Source organism: Peromyscus leucopus, chromosome 8a, assembly GCF_004664715.2.
Source record: "Peromyscus leucopus breed LL Stock chromosome 8a, UCI_PerLeu_2.1, whole genome shotgun sequence".
NCBI lineage: Eukaryota > Metazoa > Chordata > Mammalia > Rodentia > Cricetidae > Peromyscus > Peromyscus leucopus.
In genome coordinates this window covers 25,849,150-25,867,024 of record NC_051085.1, presented here as the reverse complement: position 1 = coordinate 25,867,024, position 17,875 = coordinate 25,849,150, and the positions used below count along the sequence as shown (strand labels likewise).

The window sequence follows — 17,875 nt, the reverse complement described above, 5'->3', positions numbered from 1 at the left end:
TTTTATAGGACAATAAAGTTTTATTCATTGATTCACACAATTCTTGCCTCACCCTTGGAGGTCTAATGACCAGAGCTGAGTCAGATTCAGTGGTCATTCTTAGAGCCTCTACATAGGGCTGCATTTTGTCTTAGCTGCCATACTGGGGTATATGGCCATTTGAGAAATCCTCAACTTTTAATGATTTTCAGTGTTTGTTAGTAACATAGCCATATTACGACCAGTATCTCCAGCAAAAAGACATCCTTTCATGTGATTCTTAAGATGCTGAGGGTACCTGCGAAACAAATCTTCATAGGAAACAGCCAGTCGCTTTGGGTTACTGAAGAGGGAGAAGATGATTGGCCAACTACTATCAATGGTCAATACTTTTTGTTGGGGTACAGTTTCTTGTGGATTTGTCTACAGTAGTGAGAGGTTTACTAGTCTCATATATTTCCTTCTACATGGTTTTGTGGTAAAGCCTATGGAATATGAATCTCAATGTGCCAAGAGACAAAGGCAAGCAGATCTCTGAGTTCGAGGCCAGCCTAGTCTACAAAGTGAGTTCCAAGACAGACAGGACTGTACCGAGGGACCATCTATAATAGTCAAATAAAAAACAAACCAAACAGAATTGCAGTGCATCTTACCTGCCTTCCGTGCACCTGCAGGAAGTTCTTTAAAGTTACACAACTTCATACAATTTGTGGTTATCGTGAGCAGAGCATTATTACTTTGATAGTAGAGTGAATGACTCAGAACTCTACTGTTTGTTTTTTCTATGTGGGACCTTTCTCAGGAGTCACCACCCTTTCTGGACCCTTCAAGCTCTCCGTCTTTAGCTCCACTTTTTCTTCTCCACACACAGAGTCTCCTCTGTTCTTTTGCCTCTGGTCTCTGTCACTAATTTTCTATAGTCTAGCACACCTTCTTCCAGTTAATTTTAAATACATTTAGCCAAACTGGAACACATTTACTTGGAGTATCAGCTAATTTCTTGTTTGATAAGATTTTCATGCTTTTCTTCTTTTGTGTATCGGGGAAAACAGCCCAGAGTATTGAATAAAATTAATCAGAGCGTTGAGAGTGGCGTAAGAGAGGAAGGGGTGGGGGTGGGATTTGACATTTGGTGGTATTTTCTGAACTCCCCCCTATATGTTGAACACTTGCATTCCCTGGTTGAGTGTATTGTATTTTAATTGAACTCCTATTTTGAAGAGCATGTAGTCTACTAATATCAGATTATTAGTGAATGCTATGAGTAAGTGATCCAGATAGCCACAGTCATGACCTTCAAACGTTTCGTGTAGACATATGTGTATGTGTGCCAGATGTATGTGTGTGTGTGCAGATGATGCAGCAGCAGAAATGCTGTGGACATATCTAACTCCATTTTACTCTCAACCTGTCTCCATTCTGGCTCTACCTTTAGATAAGACCTCCAGTAACTAAAAATAACCCTAGTGTAGAGGTGTTAAGCTGTTAGATGTCAAATTCCCAGAAGGTATACTTAAAACCATTCTTGTTTAGATACTTTTGATTTTGGCTGACATAACAGTGTTATTGTGCTCACCCTGAACAGTTTATCATAAACAAATATTACCTCTCATAAGCAGTTTTTCTGTTTTTTTTTCCAGTATGCTAAATACCCATCTGATAAGACTGGGGGTGTGGTGGTCCTGTGATGCTTTCTTCTCTGTGTTTCTGCACGATTGAAGATCTCTTCCTATGACTCTTGTCTCTTTACATTCTCTCATCAGTTGGTTATGTGGCCGCCGCTTCCTGTGTGGTTGTCTTCATCAGTTGCTGGTGCTGAGTGTTTATCCATGTCGTCGTCGCGCGCCGCGCGCCCCCCCCCCCCATGACTTACCTATTTATAATGCCTCACTTTGCAGTGAGCCCAGAGTCTGAGGACATCGTCACAAGCAGGTTTGCTGTCCTTGCCCTTCAAGTTTGAAAGTAGTCCCATTGTCTTCGGGTGTCATTGAGATTTGTATTTTAATTTAGGGAGTTGGTAGCCCTAACTTTTACTGGTAGAATTTAGGACAGCATACATGGCAATATTTATGTAGGGTATATTTGTGGGTGTAAAGCTGTTGGATTAGAGGGATCTAAAACACAAAGTACTTGTATTGTTACCTCCATTTCTGGTCAGCCGCTTTGCAAACGACATGTACATACCCCTTATTTTTGACAATAGTTTTCTTCATATGGGTAGTAGAGATCAGACTTTTTTTTTAAGTTTGTGGAGACATACACCATTACATTTCAAGATGTCCTTGGAAATAGCACAATGAAATAATATACATTATTTTATTTGTTTTATTATTTGAAATTCTGAAATGAGCTCTGGCTTGAGGTGAGGAGCGAGACATGAAAGCCACCCTGCTGCAGAGGGTTGCTAGACTTCAAATGCCACCTCCACACTGTCTCTGCCTTTCATCTATTATTCAAATCTTATTGCCTAGCTTCTCCGCTTATATTGGAAATTAAAAAAAAAAATCAACAACAATCCTATTTCTATATTCCATTCTGCAGAAAGATGTTTGCTTTCTGTCAGTGGAGCTCTCAATTTGTTAAATTTTAGAATTGTTTATAATGCTTTGGAGCAATTGTTGGAGAGAACATTAATTAAATAGATTCTGTTGTACCAGCCAGTCATCAAACTTGGTGAGGTGATGTTTCAGGTCTGTGCAAATTCTCTTTCTCCTGTTCTTGGAGGATCTGCTGGAGGCCACAACATAGGACAGTTGACTTCTTTCTATTAGTCGCTCCTCATTTCACAGACATCTTTTCAACATCAACAGGTTTCTCTCTCCTATTTTTCTGTCATGTGATTTGTTATGTATTATGGTTTTTCCTTATATGTGTAGTCAATATCAGATTTTTCTTAAGTCTGTTGAGACACAATGTAAGGTCATTATAAAAACATAATTACATGTCATTATGTCAAGGCAGAGTCAAGTGTTTGTTTATTTTAGTGTTTTAGGAGTTCCACTGGGGAATTGTCAGTGGTGAGTCCTGTCTCTGATCTTCGTGGAGTTTATCATCACTCATAAAAACCTCAAAAAGAAGGGTATAACTATAAACTCAGGTTTTCTTTCCTCCTTTTCCAAATTATTAGTTATTTTACATTAGGAATTTCACATATACTTGGAACAGTCATGGGGAAACTCAACTCAAATTGCCTTTTCAGGGGTATGGGAACTAGAAAAAGGAAGACCCAGGCAGACCAGAATGTTGATGAGGCTTAATTTAACACAAACCTTACTTAAGCTTCTCCTACTTGACTATCTCTGTTAAGTTGAAATGGCCTCTCACTTCCAGTGACACTTAAATGTCTGTCTGTCTGTCTGTTTGTAGCTGTGTTTTGCTACTTGGAGGATTTTTATTTTATGTGTCAGTCTCCCCCCCCCCCCAATATTAACCATATCCACTTTTTTGAAAGAGGACTAAGGAGGAAGTTATTGTGACCCATGCTGCTTATGTGAGTCACTTGTTTGCTCTGGACTTGGTAGAAAGCCAGACTGGCTTTAGTGATGCGTAGAGTGAATTAATGGATGTAATAGCATCAATGTATTGTCTGAAATGATAATGATATGCAATTTTCTTGTTATAACTTCAGAAAATGACATAGAAAACCATAACTCTTTACTATCAAGAATATGCTTTGTGGGACCAGGGAGATGACATCTGTGGTAAGAACACTTGCTGCTTCCATCCTGAGGACCTGAGTTCGGATCTCTAGCACCACATAAAAATCTAGGTGTGGCCCTGCATTCTGCTATAACCCAAGCACTGTGGTGAGGAGGCAGGTTCACTGGGGCTTGCTGCTGGTCAGTCTAGTCCAGGTTTAGGAGAGACACCGTCTCAAAGAAATAAGGCCTGGGGGTGATAGAGCAGGACTGAGGATATCCTTCTGTGGCCTCCACATATGGATCTTCCTACACAGGTGTGCACAGACCACGTGTATTTGTATGTGTATGTAGATACACACATATGTGTATATCTCTATATACATGTGTATATCTCTATACACATATATGTTTGGAGAGCTATATCTGTCTCTATCTATCTGTCTGTCTGTCTATCTATCATCTATCTATCTATCTATCTATCTATCTATCTATCTATCTATCTATCTATCCATCTATACATCTACACACATGCACTTGCACACATGCAACACACACACACACACACACACACACACACACACACACACACAAGAACCCATTTAAAGAAGTATGGAAAACTCAAATACTGGATTGTATATCTTGTATATAATTCAAGTTTAAGATATTTTGATAGTAAATGGGTTCCATTTTCATGAATAAAATATAAAAAAAAAACCAATGCTTTACTTTCTTTGGAGATGCATATTAATTGCCTAAACTAGTTTCAGATTTTATTATTTTTTTTTAAAGTGTATTTTAAAGTCTTAAGTGAACTGTTAATCAGCTGTGATTGGGCATATTTTAGATGGCTTCTCCAGTCTGATCTAAAATTTTAAATTCTAAATAGGCCCTTACCTCACTTCGAGAAGTCTGGGTCATGGAATTTTGTTTTCCATGGCTTCAACCTCGCACAGTACTCCCTTCATCGTGAAAAATGATCCATCACCCATGCTTGAGTGGGGTCAGAAGCAACTGCAGAAATAAGCCAGAACATGTCATATGTGGGCGAAGTGAAGCCCACCAGTAATTCACCGTGAGAAACAAAACAAAGAAGAGCTTAAGTTTGAGCTTGGGTGGCTTCCAGTTTTACCATAATGTAAACATGGCTTCAGTTGGGAATTTTATTTTTCACTACATTTATTCTCAATTACTTTGTTCAGTGGTTGCCTTAAGATTGCATATCTAGCACTAAGTGCAAATGATGGGAGTTTTTTTTTACTGGGATAGTTAAAAGGTAAAAGATAGGAAAAGAAATTTGGGTGCACATATTCACTCACGTTCTTGCTGAAAGAAATTCATTTCTTATCACAGTTAATGTGACAGCAGAAGGAAATATTATCAGAACACAATTTCTGTTCTTTAAAAAAATGTTTTTATTTTAGTGTTTAAAGATCCCAAAGTCTGTGAGATTCTACAAAGAACTACAAGCTAGTGGCTGCTGAGAGAGGTAGAATTAGCCTCTCCTGGGCAAGGATGAACCCCATGATTGGGGTATCTGATACTAAGTGTTCAGCCCTGAAGCTATCTATATACACACATACAACAGAATGAACTCGGCAGGTTGCATTTGTGTATTTGTACTTATATGTGTGTGTGTGTGTGTGTGTGTGTGTGTGTGTGTGTGTGTATAATGAAGAAAAAGAGGCCACCAATTTGAGAGTGGGAGGCATGGCAGGGGTTGGTGGGAGAGGACATGGGCAGGGCTGGAGAGAGGAAAGGGAAGGGGGAAGTGATCTAATTATATTTTAATAAAAAGGTAAAAGGACAGATTTAAAACCCCAGCATAGCTGGTTTGTGTACATTATGGGAGAGGTGAAACATGAAGCTTGCAAGTTAAGAGGGCAGTGTTATCTTGCAAAATTTTTACCATAACTCACCTTATTTAAATACAGTCATTTGTTGAAATTACTAACCAGACAGACTTTTATAACTATGCGATGTATTAGTTACTTTTCTTATGGCTGTGACCACCATACCGGACAAGCCTAAGAAGAGAAGGATTTGTTTTAGCTTCATTGCAGGGATGATGTTCCATCATAGAAGTGGGCATATGGGGCAGCTGGTCACATTATATCTGTTGCCAGGAAAACGAGTGGCGAATGGTAATGCTGAGTTCACGTTATTTTTTTATTCGGGCTCTGACCCCATTTCATAGCATGCTTTGGCTCACTTTTAGGGTGAGTCTTCCCATCTCAGCTAACCCAGAAACTCCTTCACAGACTTTCCCAGTGGTTTGTCTTCGGGTGGTTCTGTGTCTTGCAAGTTGATAGTATTTGACCATCACATCCAATGAGTATGCTTCCCTCTTTGTGGCATCAATGAGGAGTGACTTCAACATGTGGAAGTTCAGTTTTTTTTTTTTTTTCTCTAGAGAATGTCAGGTACCACCTGACCAGTGTCATAGATGGAGTGGATTGGAGACTCTCTGGCATGATCAGCTTGTAGTGCCTGGATTCACAGCCTTTCCTTGGTCTCTCCCCTCCCTCCCTCCCTCCCTCCCTCCCTCCCTCCCTCCCTCCCTCCCTCCCTCCCTCCCCCCCTCCCTCCTTACCTCCCTCCCTCTGTCTCTTTCTCTCTTCCTTATTTTGACTTAAAGATTTATTCATTTTTATTTTATGTGTATGGGTGTTTGGCTGTATGTATGTATGTATGTATGTATGTATGTATGTATGTATATGTACCATGCACATGCCTGGTGCCCAAGGAAGGCAGAAGGCTTCAGTTCCCCTAACACTGGGGATACAGAAAGCTGTGAGATACCATGTGAGTACTGGGAACTGAACCCAGGTACTGTGCTTTTAACTGCTCCAGCTCCTCTTTGGTGCTTCTTGGCCTGTTAACCCTGAGTGAGTTTTATTTATTTTTCTATTACGAGGTACTTTTTATTAGTATACTGACCCCCTTTGTTATTTTGAGGAAGAATCTTATATAGCCTAGACTGACTTCAAACTCACTCCAGAGCCAAGGCTAATATTGATCTTTGGATCCTCCTGCTTCTGCCTCCAAAATGCTGCGATTTGAGGCTTGCACTACCACATTTTAATAAGGCTTTTCATCGCTGCATTGATTTCTAAAGCTATGTAATCCTCCATTAACTTTGTTGTAAGGTTACATGTTGATCCCAAGGGCTACTTACCTCTCAGTTTTGTGCATGCCCACATGTATATGCAAAGTCATGCCATACAGTTCCTTCTGTAGCTCTGTGGCTTTAAACCCTTAGGGTAGTGGATACCCTATTTCTCTCTCTCTTAGCACCCTCAATGTTTGACTTAGGACAAATGGTTTGGTTTCAGATTTCATCTCTAGTTCAATTTCCTGATGCCTGCTACCGATCTGGATTTCTGTAAAAATGAGCTTGTAACCAGGCTAAGTTCTAGCGTAGTTTTCAGAATATTTCAGATGCGAGTGATCTAAGCCATGGGCTAGTGAACAGCCCCATGGGTCATATCCCGCCTTCTATCTGCTTTAGGACAGGGGCCATGCCAGTGCAGCCATGTCATTTGTTAGGTTTTTCCCCACTGTTGAGCTTCTTTCTTGCCACAGTTAACACACAAATTGTGTAGTTGGAACAAAAATGAAATGAAACCGAAGTTTTTCCTAACTGTCTTTGCATAGATAGGTTTTGGTCACTCTTAAGGGCGCATTTCCTGTTTGAAAACATACATGGTAAGTGTTTAGGAAAAGCTGTTTGTAGAGAAACCTCTCTGTACTCTTCTGGCTAATTAAGTTGAAAGATTGTTTCTTTTCGTTTAAGATTTAGCTGTTAATTATCTGTGTAGGGTCAAAACTGTATAGCCTGTGTATAAACTGAAAAATGGCTCAGGGATATGGAAAGGGGATACTTTATAGAAAATTATTAAGTGTAAGTAGCTTTATTTGTTAGGATTTTTGACCAATCCTCACACTATTTTGTGGTAGTTATTATTGAGTTGATATTTCTGAGGAGGGACAATTGAAACTCAGAAAATTAAAATAACAAAGCTATGCAGTAAGTAGCCACATTCCATGCTGTGTCTAGGTGCATACTCTCTTCGATCACCTAAGTGTATGCTAGGTCCTTAACATTGCTAAGTCTCATTAATTGAGGTGCCTGGTATTTGACTATTACTTCTTTGAAGAGAAGGAGGGGTGTGTAACTGAGCTTCTTACTCCATTCTGGTTAATTTGGTCTTATGGAAGAAGGATGGTTATATAGTCAAAGTCTAGAATTTGCTTTGGATCCTAGGCAATTTAAATAAGTCTTACCATCTATGTAATATTGGATTATACATATTAAACATGTATCTTCAGTTAGAGGTGGAACTCCAGGGAGAAACAATTTGATAATCAATGGGTGTGTTTGAAATGAATTCTTTTCTCATCAATAAGAGTTACTCCTCCCTATCCATAAATGATAGCTCTGGACTCAAAGGAAACATGTTAGGGGTTCCCTTTCTTTGCAAGGAGGTAGGCTCACATAATATTTTCAGATACTAATTAATTGCAAGCAGCACAAAGGGTTTTCTTCCAAGTCTGGATTCATTATCTTAAAAAACGCTCATTCATAAATTTTCTAAGTTTTTTCCCCACTAAGGTCCTCAGTGGTGCTAAATTAGAATGACCTAATACGATTCATTCATCTTCTCCTAAAGGCATTAATTATTTGTATGTACTTGAATGTGTGTGTGTGTGTGTGTGTGTGTATGTGTGTATGTGTGTATGTGTATTTGTTTTAATTTTCAGACATGAAGAAAAGGTGTTACAGTCTTTAGGGCTGACATAGACATTACCTGGGCATTGGTCATGTTCGTCAATTCTCATTTTATACTTTCAATATGTCCAGCATCGTGGAGTTAGCATACAAAAATCTATGAAAACATTCCAGCATTTTTCAGAGGAATGTTATTGGAAAGCCGTTTCTTTCTTTTTTCTTTCTTTTTCTCCCAATAAGATGTTTTTTCTGGGAAAAAAGATCTGATCTTATCAACTGGAACATCAGTCAAGAGTGACAAGTCTTTTTTTTTTTTTTTTTTTTTGGTTTTTCGAGACAGGGTTTCTCTGTGTAGCTTTGCGCCTTTCCTGGGACTCACTTGGTAGCCCAGGCTGGCCTCGAACTCACAGAGATCCGCCTGCCTCTGCCTCCCAAGTGCTGGGATTAAAGGCGTGCGCCACCACCGCCCGGCTAGACAAGTCTTTTTTATCCTCCAGAATTATTTCAGTGGGGTATATTGGCCACTTTGGGCATTTTGATTTCATACCTGGTTGAAATTTCATGTTGTGATTTTTTTTTCAGGTTTAATTTTTTGTTATTTTAATTGTGTGTCTGTGTGTGAGTATATTCACATGAGCAGAGCTGTCTGTGGAAGCCTGAGACATTGAATCCCAATGGAGTTGGAGTTGTAGGCATCTGGGAGTCCCCGGTCCTTGGTAGATTCTTTGCTATAGCTGTACATGCTCTTAATCACTGAGCCATTTCTCTAGCCCTTTATATTGTGACTTCTAATTAGCATATTAAAAGGGGCACCATTCAAAGCTTGTTTAATTTAATGCTGACTGTGGTCTAAGTTTCTATCCCATATTAGTTTTTCTCTTGTCCCAGAATGAAGAAACATCACTTGAAGTAGATTACCAACTAAGTGTATGTTATTGCTTAGTTCACTGCTAGTGAAGGTTGACTTTTTTTTTCACTTTCCTGAGAATCATCATACAGTTGTACTAATAAAGCTATTGTATTTGCCATCACAGTCCATGATTTTCCATATCTTCTTCTAAAGGTGTGTAGTTTCCCCCCATGCTTTGAGCTAACAAGAAAGTTCCCCATGTCCATAGCTAAATGGAGTTTGTTCTGTGGAAGCAGTTTGCGATCATTCTGTCTGTTTCCTGCACTTATACTCAATAAGGAAATGACCATTGGGTGGGTGCCCTGGAAGGCAGAGTGGGGAAGATTCCACTACAATGTCTTTTCAAAGCCACCTTTCACAGATTGTGCAGAGTGCGCTGTCTAGTCCTTAATGACTTTATATTTTTTCCCTGGCTCATACTTGTTAAAGTTCACCAGATCCTGGGTATTATTAAAAAGCTAGGCTTCAGGGCTGAGGATGTCGCTTAGCACATACTTGCTTAGCATGCAGGATTCCCAGGGTTGTATCCTCCAGGGTATGGACACTGGTTGTGTTGACACAGGTCTGTAATCCCTGAACCAGGGAAATGGAGGTAAGAGTATTCAGAGTTCAAGGTCGTCCCCAGCTACATAGTGAGTTTACGGCCAGCCTGGGCTATATGAGACCCTGTTTCAAAACACCAGCAAAACCAACCAACCAACAAAGCAAAAAGCCAATAAGAAAGCAAACAAACAGAACTACACCAAGAAGTTTAACTTTAGATAGGATTTGAGTTTTGAAAAAGTTATTTTTTACATCTATTCATTTATTTATTATTTATTGTATATGCGTGCTTACATGTGTGCATGAGTGCATGTATACATGTGTGCATAAAAATTTGGGGGAGTTTTTTTGTTTTGTTCATGTAGCTTGCCGAATTAAACTCAGGTCTTCAGGTTTGGCAGCAAGCACCCACCTATTTTAAGCCATCTCACTGGCCTCAGGAGAGTTTTAGTATGATTCATTTTTCTCATAATGTTCCACAAAGGGTCTCCATTCCATGTTCTCTCATGCACATACCCTGTTCTTAAACAAATGCTCAAGAGCCCTCCCAGGAGGAACCCATGAGCCTCCATGCTTGCCAGGGGGACTCTCAGCCATCACTGCTTGTTGGTGTCACTTTGGTGGTGTAGTCGCAGACAAATTGTCCTTGCTCTACCGAAAAACTTCCCACCGACTCTTGGGCAAGTAGCTGTAATTAAATTTAGTGGGGTACATGCAAAATGAAGACAGGGAAATGGAAGGGGGACTCTTTGAGACAGAGGGACTTGTTGAGAAGAAAGATGCCAGAGGGAGAGTGAATGGGGAAGAGGAAGGAAGGTCAAGATAATTGAAAGTCATTATAGAAACATAGTGAACAGAAGAAGGGTCTCCAGAATCTAGATATTTAAGCACTGAGGTCAGAAGTCTGTGTGTGTGTGTGTGTGTGTGTGTGTGTGTGTGTGTGTGTGTGTGTGTGTGTAGAAGATGGATGGTTGGATAGTGTTATTGAATGTCACTTAGCACCTAACCCTTTGAATGAGCAGTTCAGGGATGGAAAAAAAAAATCAGTCTGATACCTATATTCAGCCGACCTGGGTACAGAGTCCATTAACATGGCTTGCAGCAAGGTGGATTGATACTGTGATGATGGAGCTAACCCTTAACTGAGTGATCAGTGGAGAGCAATCAGGAATCTGAGATGTTCTTCAGGAGTAATTCTCCGCCAGGCCAGGGGTCAAGCACCGAGGTCCCCACTGCTCAGGTGTGATTTGCGGCTGCCCACATGCAGCCTTATCACTAGGAGCAGATAGAACAACTGGAAGCCGAAGGCGCCACCCCCTTCCTGTGTCTTCTCTGCAGAACAGAATGTTGTCAGCACCAGTCCAGATTTGCCACCTACTGTTTCTTCCTGCAGCTGAGCAAAAGTGAAGATTTCTTACGTATAGTTTTGTTTATGAATTAGAGCCGTGGACACAACATAACAGCTCTTACTCCAAAAGGAGTGGGTTTTTTTAGAGACACATACAATGACCGTGGTTTGGGAGCAGGAACTCAGGTTGCCCTGAATGACATGCTCCAGTGCAGAAGTGATTGCACGAGCTTTTTTACGGTCATGGGACACAAGACAGTCATGAATGGATGCATGCACACAGGTCCCTACAAAACAGGAACTCTCTGGCACAGGCCGTAGATGTTGATGGTTGCTTCGGCTTTTATGTTCATGCAACCTGGTGCTATGCTGATAGTTTAGTTATCTGATGAAATTTCCAAAAAATATGTTCTGCTTAATAGTCTATAGCATGGTAAGTCCCATATAAAGAGGTTGTTAATAAATGACTATTAAGGAACCTCACGGTAATTTTGGCTCTGGATGTCTAATCCTCTCAGTCTCCATAATCCCAGAACTTTAATGGGTCCATAGACTCTTTACCGTAAGAGTCACTTTAAGTCTAGAGAGCCATACTTCAGCATCTCTATTTTATTTTTGAGACAGAGTCTCACTATTGCAGCCTTGCCTGGGTTGGAACTCACCATGTAGACCACGCTGGCCTTGAACTCTGCCTTTGCCTCCTAAATCTTGGGATTAAAGGTGTGTACCACCACATGGCCCTGGGCATTTCTCTTTTAAATAGTGTGTTTCAGGAACATGTGTTTGGAGGATTATATATCACAGAAGCCCGTGCAGACTCTGAAATCATCAATAGGAATATGGTATGATAAAATTTGCTCAAGATCTATGTTAGGAATGAGGATGAAGCTTAGCTGTACAGCACTTATGTAGCATATACCCACTTGTCCCCTGCCCCCTATCCCCCGCCCCCAATCCAGTTAAACAGAATGAGAGGTGTGTTATGTGCTGTCTATTGTAAGCTGGACCATATTGCGCCCTCAGTTTAGCTCATTCCCTTTTTGTACTCCACGTGGCTGCTGGGTGTCCAATTTTCTCAATGCACCTCTGGGTAAAATCTCTTAGTGGTTTCAATGCCACCATAGAATAATGTTTAACTTCCCCTTTTGGTATCTGAAACCTTTCATATTAAGCTGTGTTTCTGCCTTACCCCTCCATGCTTTTCACAGCTATTATTGAGAAATGTGTTCGGACCCCTGACAACATCAAGTTCCTTTATACTGACGTCAATTTTCTCTTATTTTTTCCCTGTTTGCAATCTCATTTTTCATGCATGGCTTTTCTTCTTTTCACAGTAAGAAGCAAGACATTTTTCTTTCTTTCTTTCTTTCTTTCTTTCTTTCTTTCTTTCTTTCTTTCTTTCTTTCTTTCTTTCTTTCTTTCTTTCTTTCTTTCTTTCTTTCTTTCTTTCTTCCTTCCTTCCTTCCTTCCTTCCTTCCTTCCTTCCTTCCTTTCTTTCTTTCCTTTCTTTCTCTCTCTCTTTCTTTCTTCTTTTCTTTCTCTCTCCCCCCTCTCCCTCTCTCTCTCCTCCCTCCCTCCCTTCCTCCCTCCCTCTTCTAAGACAGGGTTTCTCCATGTAGCCTTGGCTGTCCTGGAACTCACTCTCTAGATCAGGCTAGACTCCAATTCACAGAGATCTACCTTCCTCTGCTTCCCAAGTGCTGGGATTAAAGATATGCGGCACCATTGTCCATTGACCAAGACTTCTTCTTCTTCTTCTTTTTTGTTTTTTCTTTTTGGTTTTTCGAGACACGGTCTCTCTGTGTAGTTTTGGTGCCTGTCCTGGATCTCGCTCTGTAGACCAGGCTGGCCTCGAACTCACAAAAGATCCACCTGTGTCTACCTCCCCAGTACTTGGATTAAGGGTGTGCACCACGGCCACCTGGCTTGACCAAAACTTAAGAGAGGCTTCTAGAAAATGTTTAGATTGGAAGGGAATGGAGGTGCTTAGGAAAAGGATAGTTTATTCCCAAGACGTGGGGTTGGACTCTTTGAGAGAGCTACTGGCGTATCTTTTCTCCGTGCCTCCTCCCTTTCTTAGGTGTAGCTTAGTCAACCTGATTTAGTGAGTAGAGTTAGTTCTTTTGTTTTTTTTAGAGTTATGATCATCTTGTTATCACATGTGCCATTCTGTTTCATTCATCAGCCTAGAGTTATTGTTGTGTTCCATTTCTTGGCCTCTACATTTGGTCTTCACTAGTCCTTAATCATGTGATAGACACTCCGATTACAAAACTTCATATGAAAGTGTGCTACCGCAGGTTTATAAATACGCTGTCTGGGTAATGAATAGGTCTGTGGTACTTCCTGGATCAGAACTTCTTGTGAATTAGAAATTGAGGATTCATGTTTAAGGATTTTTCTTAGCGTGCCAGTCAAGCTGATCAGTGAATGATTTCAAGATCCCTTTGACACATTTCTGATGTAGCGGGGACAAGCCATGTCCACCCACTTATTTTATATAGCCATTCCTCCTGTTACTGTTAATCTGAACACTGGAGTCTAAAATTAACCATATCTATGAAGGGCAGCAATTACAGCCATTTGTCTTCTAAATGAGTCAATGTGATTTCCACTGATCGTTGAAATTTATATTCAGAGGGCACCCAGACCTGTGTAAAGGGTAATGGGGGCCCCACGGGCATACATTGCAAAGCAGTAAGTCTTTTGGGGCTGTAGTAGAGAATTCTACTTGTGAGAAAAACTTTTTACCTTGTGATGTAAAGATGTATTTCCTAGTAACCTCCTTTTGTAGGTTTTAAATGAATTAAATTAATTTTAAGTGAAATTAATTTTAAATGAAAAGTACATAATCTTTCATGAAAGTCTGTGTAATGAAGGTCACATAGAGTATGTTTAAAAGACAATAATACATAGTCCAGCTGTTGGGCTGTGGGTTATGGTGAAGGATTACTGTAGTTATCAGAGACTTGAGGAACCCACAGTGTGTTCTGCTTTTGAGAAAGGGTTTCAGGTTGTGGAGTTCTCTGCCCTTTACAGTTATATTTTTGATGCAGCTGCTCTCTGTCATAGCTGAAGATGGTGCCTTTCAGTCACATCCAAAGTGACAAACTTTTGAGGAGCAGAGTGAGACGAATTTAATGGTCTGAGGTTTACCACCTGTTAGCTGTTACTGCTTGCCTTAGAATTCCCCAAGTTTCTCCACACAGATCTCCATGGAAACTAAGCAAATAAGCCACTTGAAAGGAGGCAGGTTATTGGTTTTTCTCATTAAAGCCACTGCTAGATTTTCATTAGCTGTAATCCATTTGCTTTCAAGACTAGACATACCGGCCACTTCTTATTTTTCCTGATTTGAGTAAACTGAATAAGTTGACTTGTATGTACCCTTTGTAGATGAGCTCAGAAGCAAAATAATCATTTTTCCTTCTGCTCTATGGTCACATCTAAAAGTAAAGCCAGGGAGGCTGAAAGATGGCCCACGTAAAAGGGAATGGGCTACACGGACTAGAAAAGTCAGGTCATTAAGCAAAGTGGAAGTCTGAGCATGATTACGGGCTAATCTGATCCATCTTGTACTTTAGTTTCCCTCACTTTAAAATCATAAACTGTGTTTGAAATTAATATAAATAATAGATAGAAAAGCTTACCCCCAGACCTCAAGCACTATTTAGACCCTGGTAAGCTTTGGGTGTTTACTTTGCTGTAGTACATATCACAGATGTCTTTCAAATCACGGGATTGTTAAGGCTTAAATATGAACTACAGTGTTTTGAAGTTTCATAGCCAAGAAAGTTTTCATGCTTCCTGCCCCCTTTGCAATAAAGCTGTCAACAGTGTTTAGATCGTAGTTTTATAAATTGAAGTAAAACCTCATGATATATACATTTGTGTGGGTGTGGGTGTGTGTTTGAGACAGGGTTTCTCTGTGTAGCCTTGGTTGTCCTGGAAATGCTTTGTAGACCAGACCAGGCTGGTCTTGAACTCACAGAGATTTGTTTGCCTCTGCCTTCGAGTGCTAGGATTAAAGATGTGTGCCACTACACCCAGCCTGTGAGTGCGTGCCTGTGTGTGTGTGTGTGTGTATGTGTGTATGTGTGTGTGTTTGTGTGTGTGTATACACCTTTTAAAAATAATTCAAAACTACAGCTTTCCTTTTGGGGTTCAGCCCAGTAGACTGTACTGAGGTTTCTATTGGCATTGAGTTTTTAATAGGAATAGTGTCTGATAGGAGTGTCACTGACAAGATCATGAGTGTCACCCAGGTATTTGCTTCTACTTTCCTCACATGGAGAAAATGTGTGCAGATTATAACCATGTTCCCTGCTTCCCTTCCTAGGTGGCTGCACATTTGATGATGGGCCAGGAGCCTGCGACTACCACCAGGATTTATATGATGACTTTGAATGGGTCCACGTCAGTGCGCAGGAACCCCATTACCTGCCCCCTGAAATGCCTCAAGGTGAGCTGCATTCTAACTCAGTGTCTAGGGGATAGTTTTAGTACAAACAATATTTTCTCACTTTATGTGTAACAATAGCAATTTATTATTATTGGTCTATTTGGTAACATCTAAAAAAAATCTTAAAATATTCTTTACCTCTTCCTTAACAATGTTCTATAACCCCTACTCTATTCAAGAGTTCTTATTATGTATTCTTTTCTCTTTGGAAAAGAAATATGAAACTTTGAAAATGTTTTTCCCCCTTCATAAGAAGTCAAAATGACTAAAACTTAAAAAAAAAAAAACAGAAGAAAATTTATAGTAAACTATAAAGAAATCCAGTAATTTGGAATATCTTTGATCATATTTCACTGTGATCCAGTTAGACTGTGGGCAAACACTTAATAGTCTATGATCAGGAGAGAAATTGTCTCGTTCTCCCACAGAATATGAGTATACCACTGGCTCTGTAGAGAAATGCCTTGGAAACAAAATGACCACGTGAAGATGTTGTCTGAGGAGATTTTGTGGAAATAGGGCAGAGACCTGTTTCTTACTCTCTTAGAACTTGTTTTAGTTACTGACTTTTGATTTTATGGTAGTATATTTTCTGATTGCTTAGGACTGGTCATGATCTTTCTGTGATTTGTGAAAAGCACATTAAGGTAGTGTATCAATATATACCTTCCCCACACTACAGTATGAGACTGCTATTTCTTTCAGTTCTACATATTAGTTTCGAACTAATTCTAAGTTGTGTGTTTAGTAATAATTTGATTAATTATAAAGATCAGAAACAAGCAGAAAATTTGAGGCATAGTACCTAAGTGAACAAGTGATGCTTATAAAGAAGCAAATAATTATATATAGAATTATGTATGTATAAAAGATCACACTCTTCCATTATGCTATAAGTCATTTAACTGATATATTGATTTTCTACTAATAATTACTTTTGCAGTAAAATTTTAGTAGTTTATTATAACTACATAAAGATATCTTAAATTGATTTTTTTTTCTGCAAATTCAGACTATCCTTCATAATTGACAGAGAATTTTAGACATCACCGTTGGAAGTGCAAATATCAATTCTGGTATCTGATTAAAAAACCTTGCTAGTTAATATGATTCATAAAGACGAAGGAAGAAGCATGGAGGATGATCAGCAGAATATGAAAAAAAGTCAAAGCAAATAAAATAAAACCGAAACTATAGATCTCTAGATGAGGATTATAAACAAATGCAGTGAGTCTATTCTTTGGAAATAATTTGTATAGTTCTATTCTGTGATGCAGGCCTGCATTAGGTTGGCTATTTATTTTGAACTGTAGCTTTCCTTGGCTGAGAAGGCAAATGGTATTTTGAGGTTGGACTAAGGCATAATTTTCTTTGTGGAGGAATACATTGATGGGCTGTCTTTAGTTGACAACCTTGGCTTCTTATGGTTGACCCTGACACTATTGGCGGATCCACTGCTCTCCGTGCGTTGGTTTGTATTTTTCTCTCAAAGGTACATAAATTATTACTCTGGCTCATTTTGGTTAAAGAAACCACTGTACATTTTCACTTGAGTTTTCTCAGTGGTATATTTAGACTTAATGTTTCATGTAATATTAAAAAGGTGGGCCGGAATGCACACATTTTGACTGTTTATCATCAGAGAATAATCAGAAAGACGTTGATTTATGGAAATGTTGCCATTACTAATTGCTATTGATGGTGGGTAATGAGCGCTGAAGAGAATGTTCAGATGACCTTGTTGGCTCACCTTTTTACACAATGACTTAATCATTGGGTACAGTAAAGGATGATATGCACAGAAAATGAAAGTGTTTGAAATTCAGCCATAGCCTCCAATTAATAGCACATTAAATAATTAATCATGCAAAGAAGGGAAAAGGTCATGGACACTTTTTTTTCCCCCCAGAATGTAACTATGTTTAGTCTGAGGAAAAGTGAGAGAAGTACTTGTATTACTTTTTTATTTCTTTCTTTTCTATGCATGTGAGTATACATGTGGGCTCATGTGCCTGTGTGGGTTTGGACATGTGAGAACGAGAGGACATCTTGGGTGCTGTTCCTCAGGAACTTTCCACCTTAATTTTGAGACATCTCCAGTTGTCCTGGAGCTTGCAGAGTTGGCTTCTCTGGATGGTCAGCGTGAATTCTTCTGTCTCACTCTCTATTTTGCCTTATAAATTTTTAAGTGCCTCAATCTCGTTCAGCATTTTTTTTTTAAAAATCTTTTAACCTTTGGTGTGAGAGATAGAAATAAGGGTCT

General features: G+C 39.6%; 1 protein-coding gene across 17 annotated transcripts in view; it reads left to right on the top strand.

Moving 5' to 3' along the window:
- Positions 1-17,875, top strand: part of Ptprk (protein tyrosine phosphatase receptor type K) — a 539,557-nt gene that overhangs the window by 108,682 nt on the left and 413,000 nt on the right. For all 17 annotated transcript variants that reach the window (XM_028877352.2, XM_028877357.2, XM_028877354.2 and 14 more), the window contains exon 2: positions 15,490-15,612. In XM_028877352.2, the coding sequence (XP_028733185.1) occupies positions 15,490-15,612 (123 nt within the window). The remainder of the gene's footprint in view (positions 1-15,489; positions 15,613-17,875) is intronic.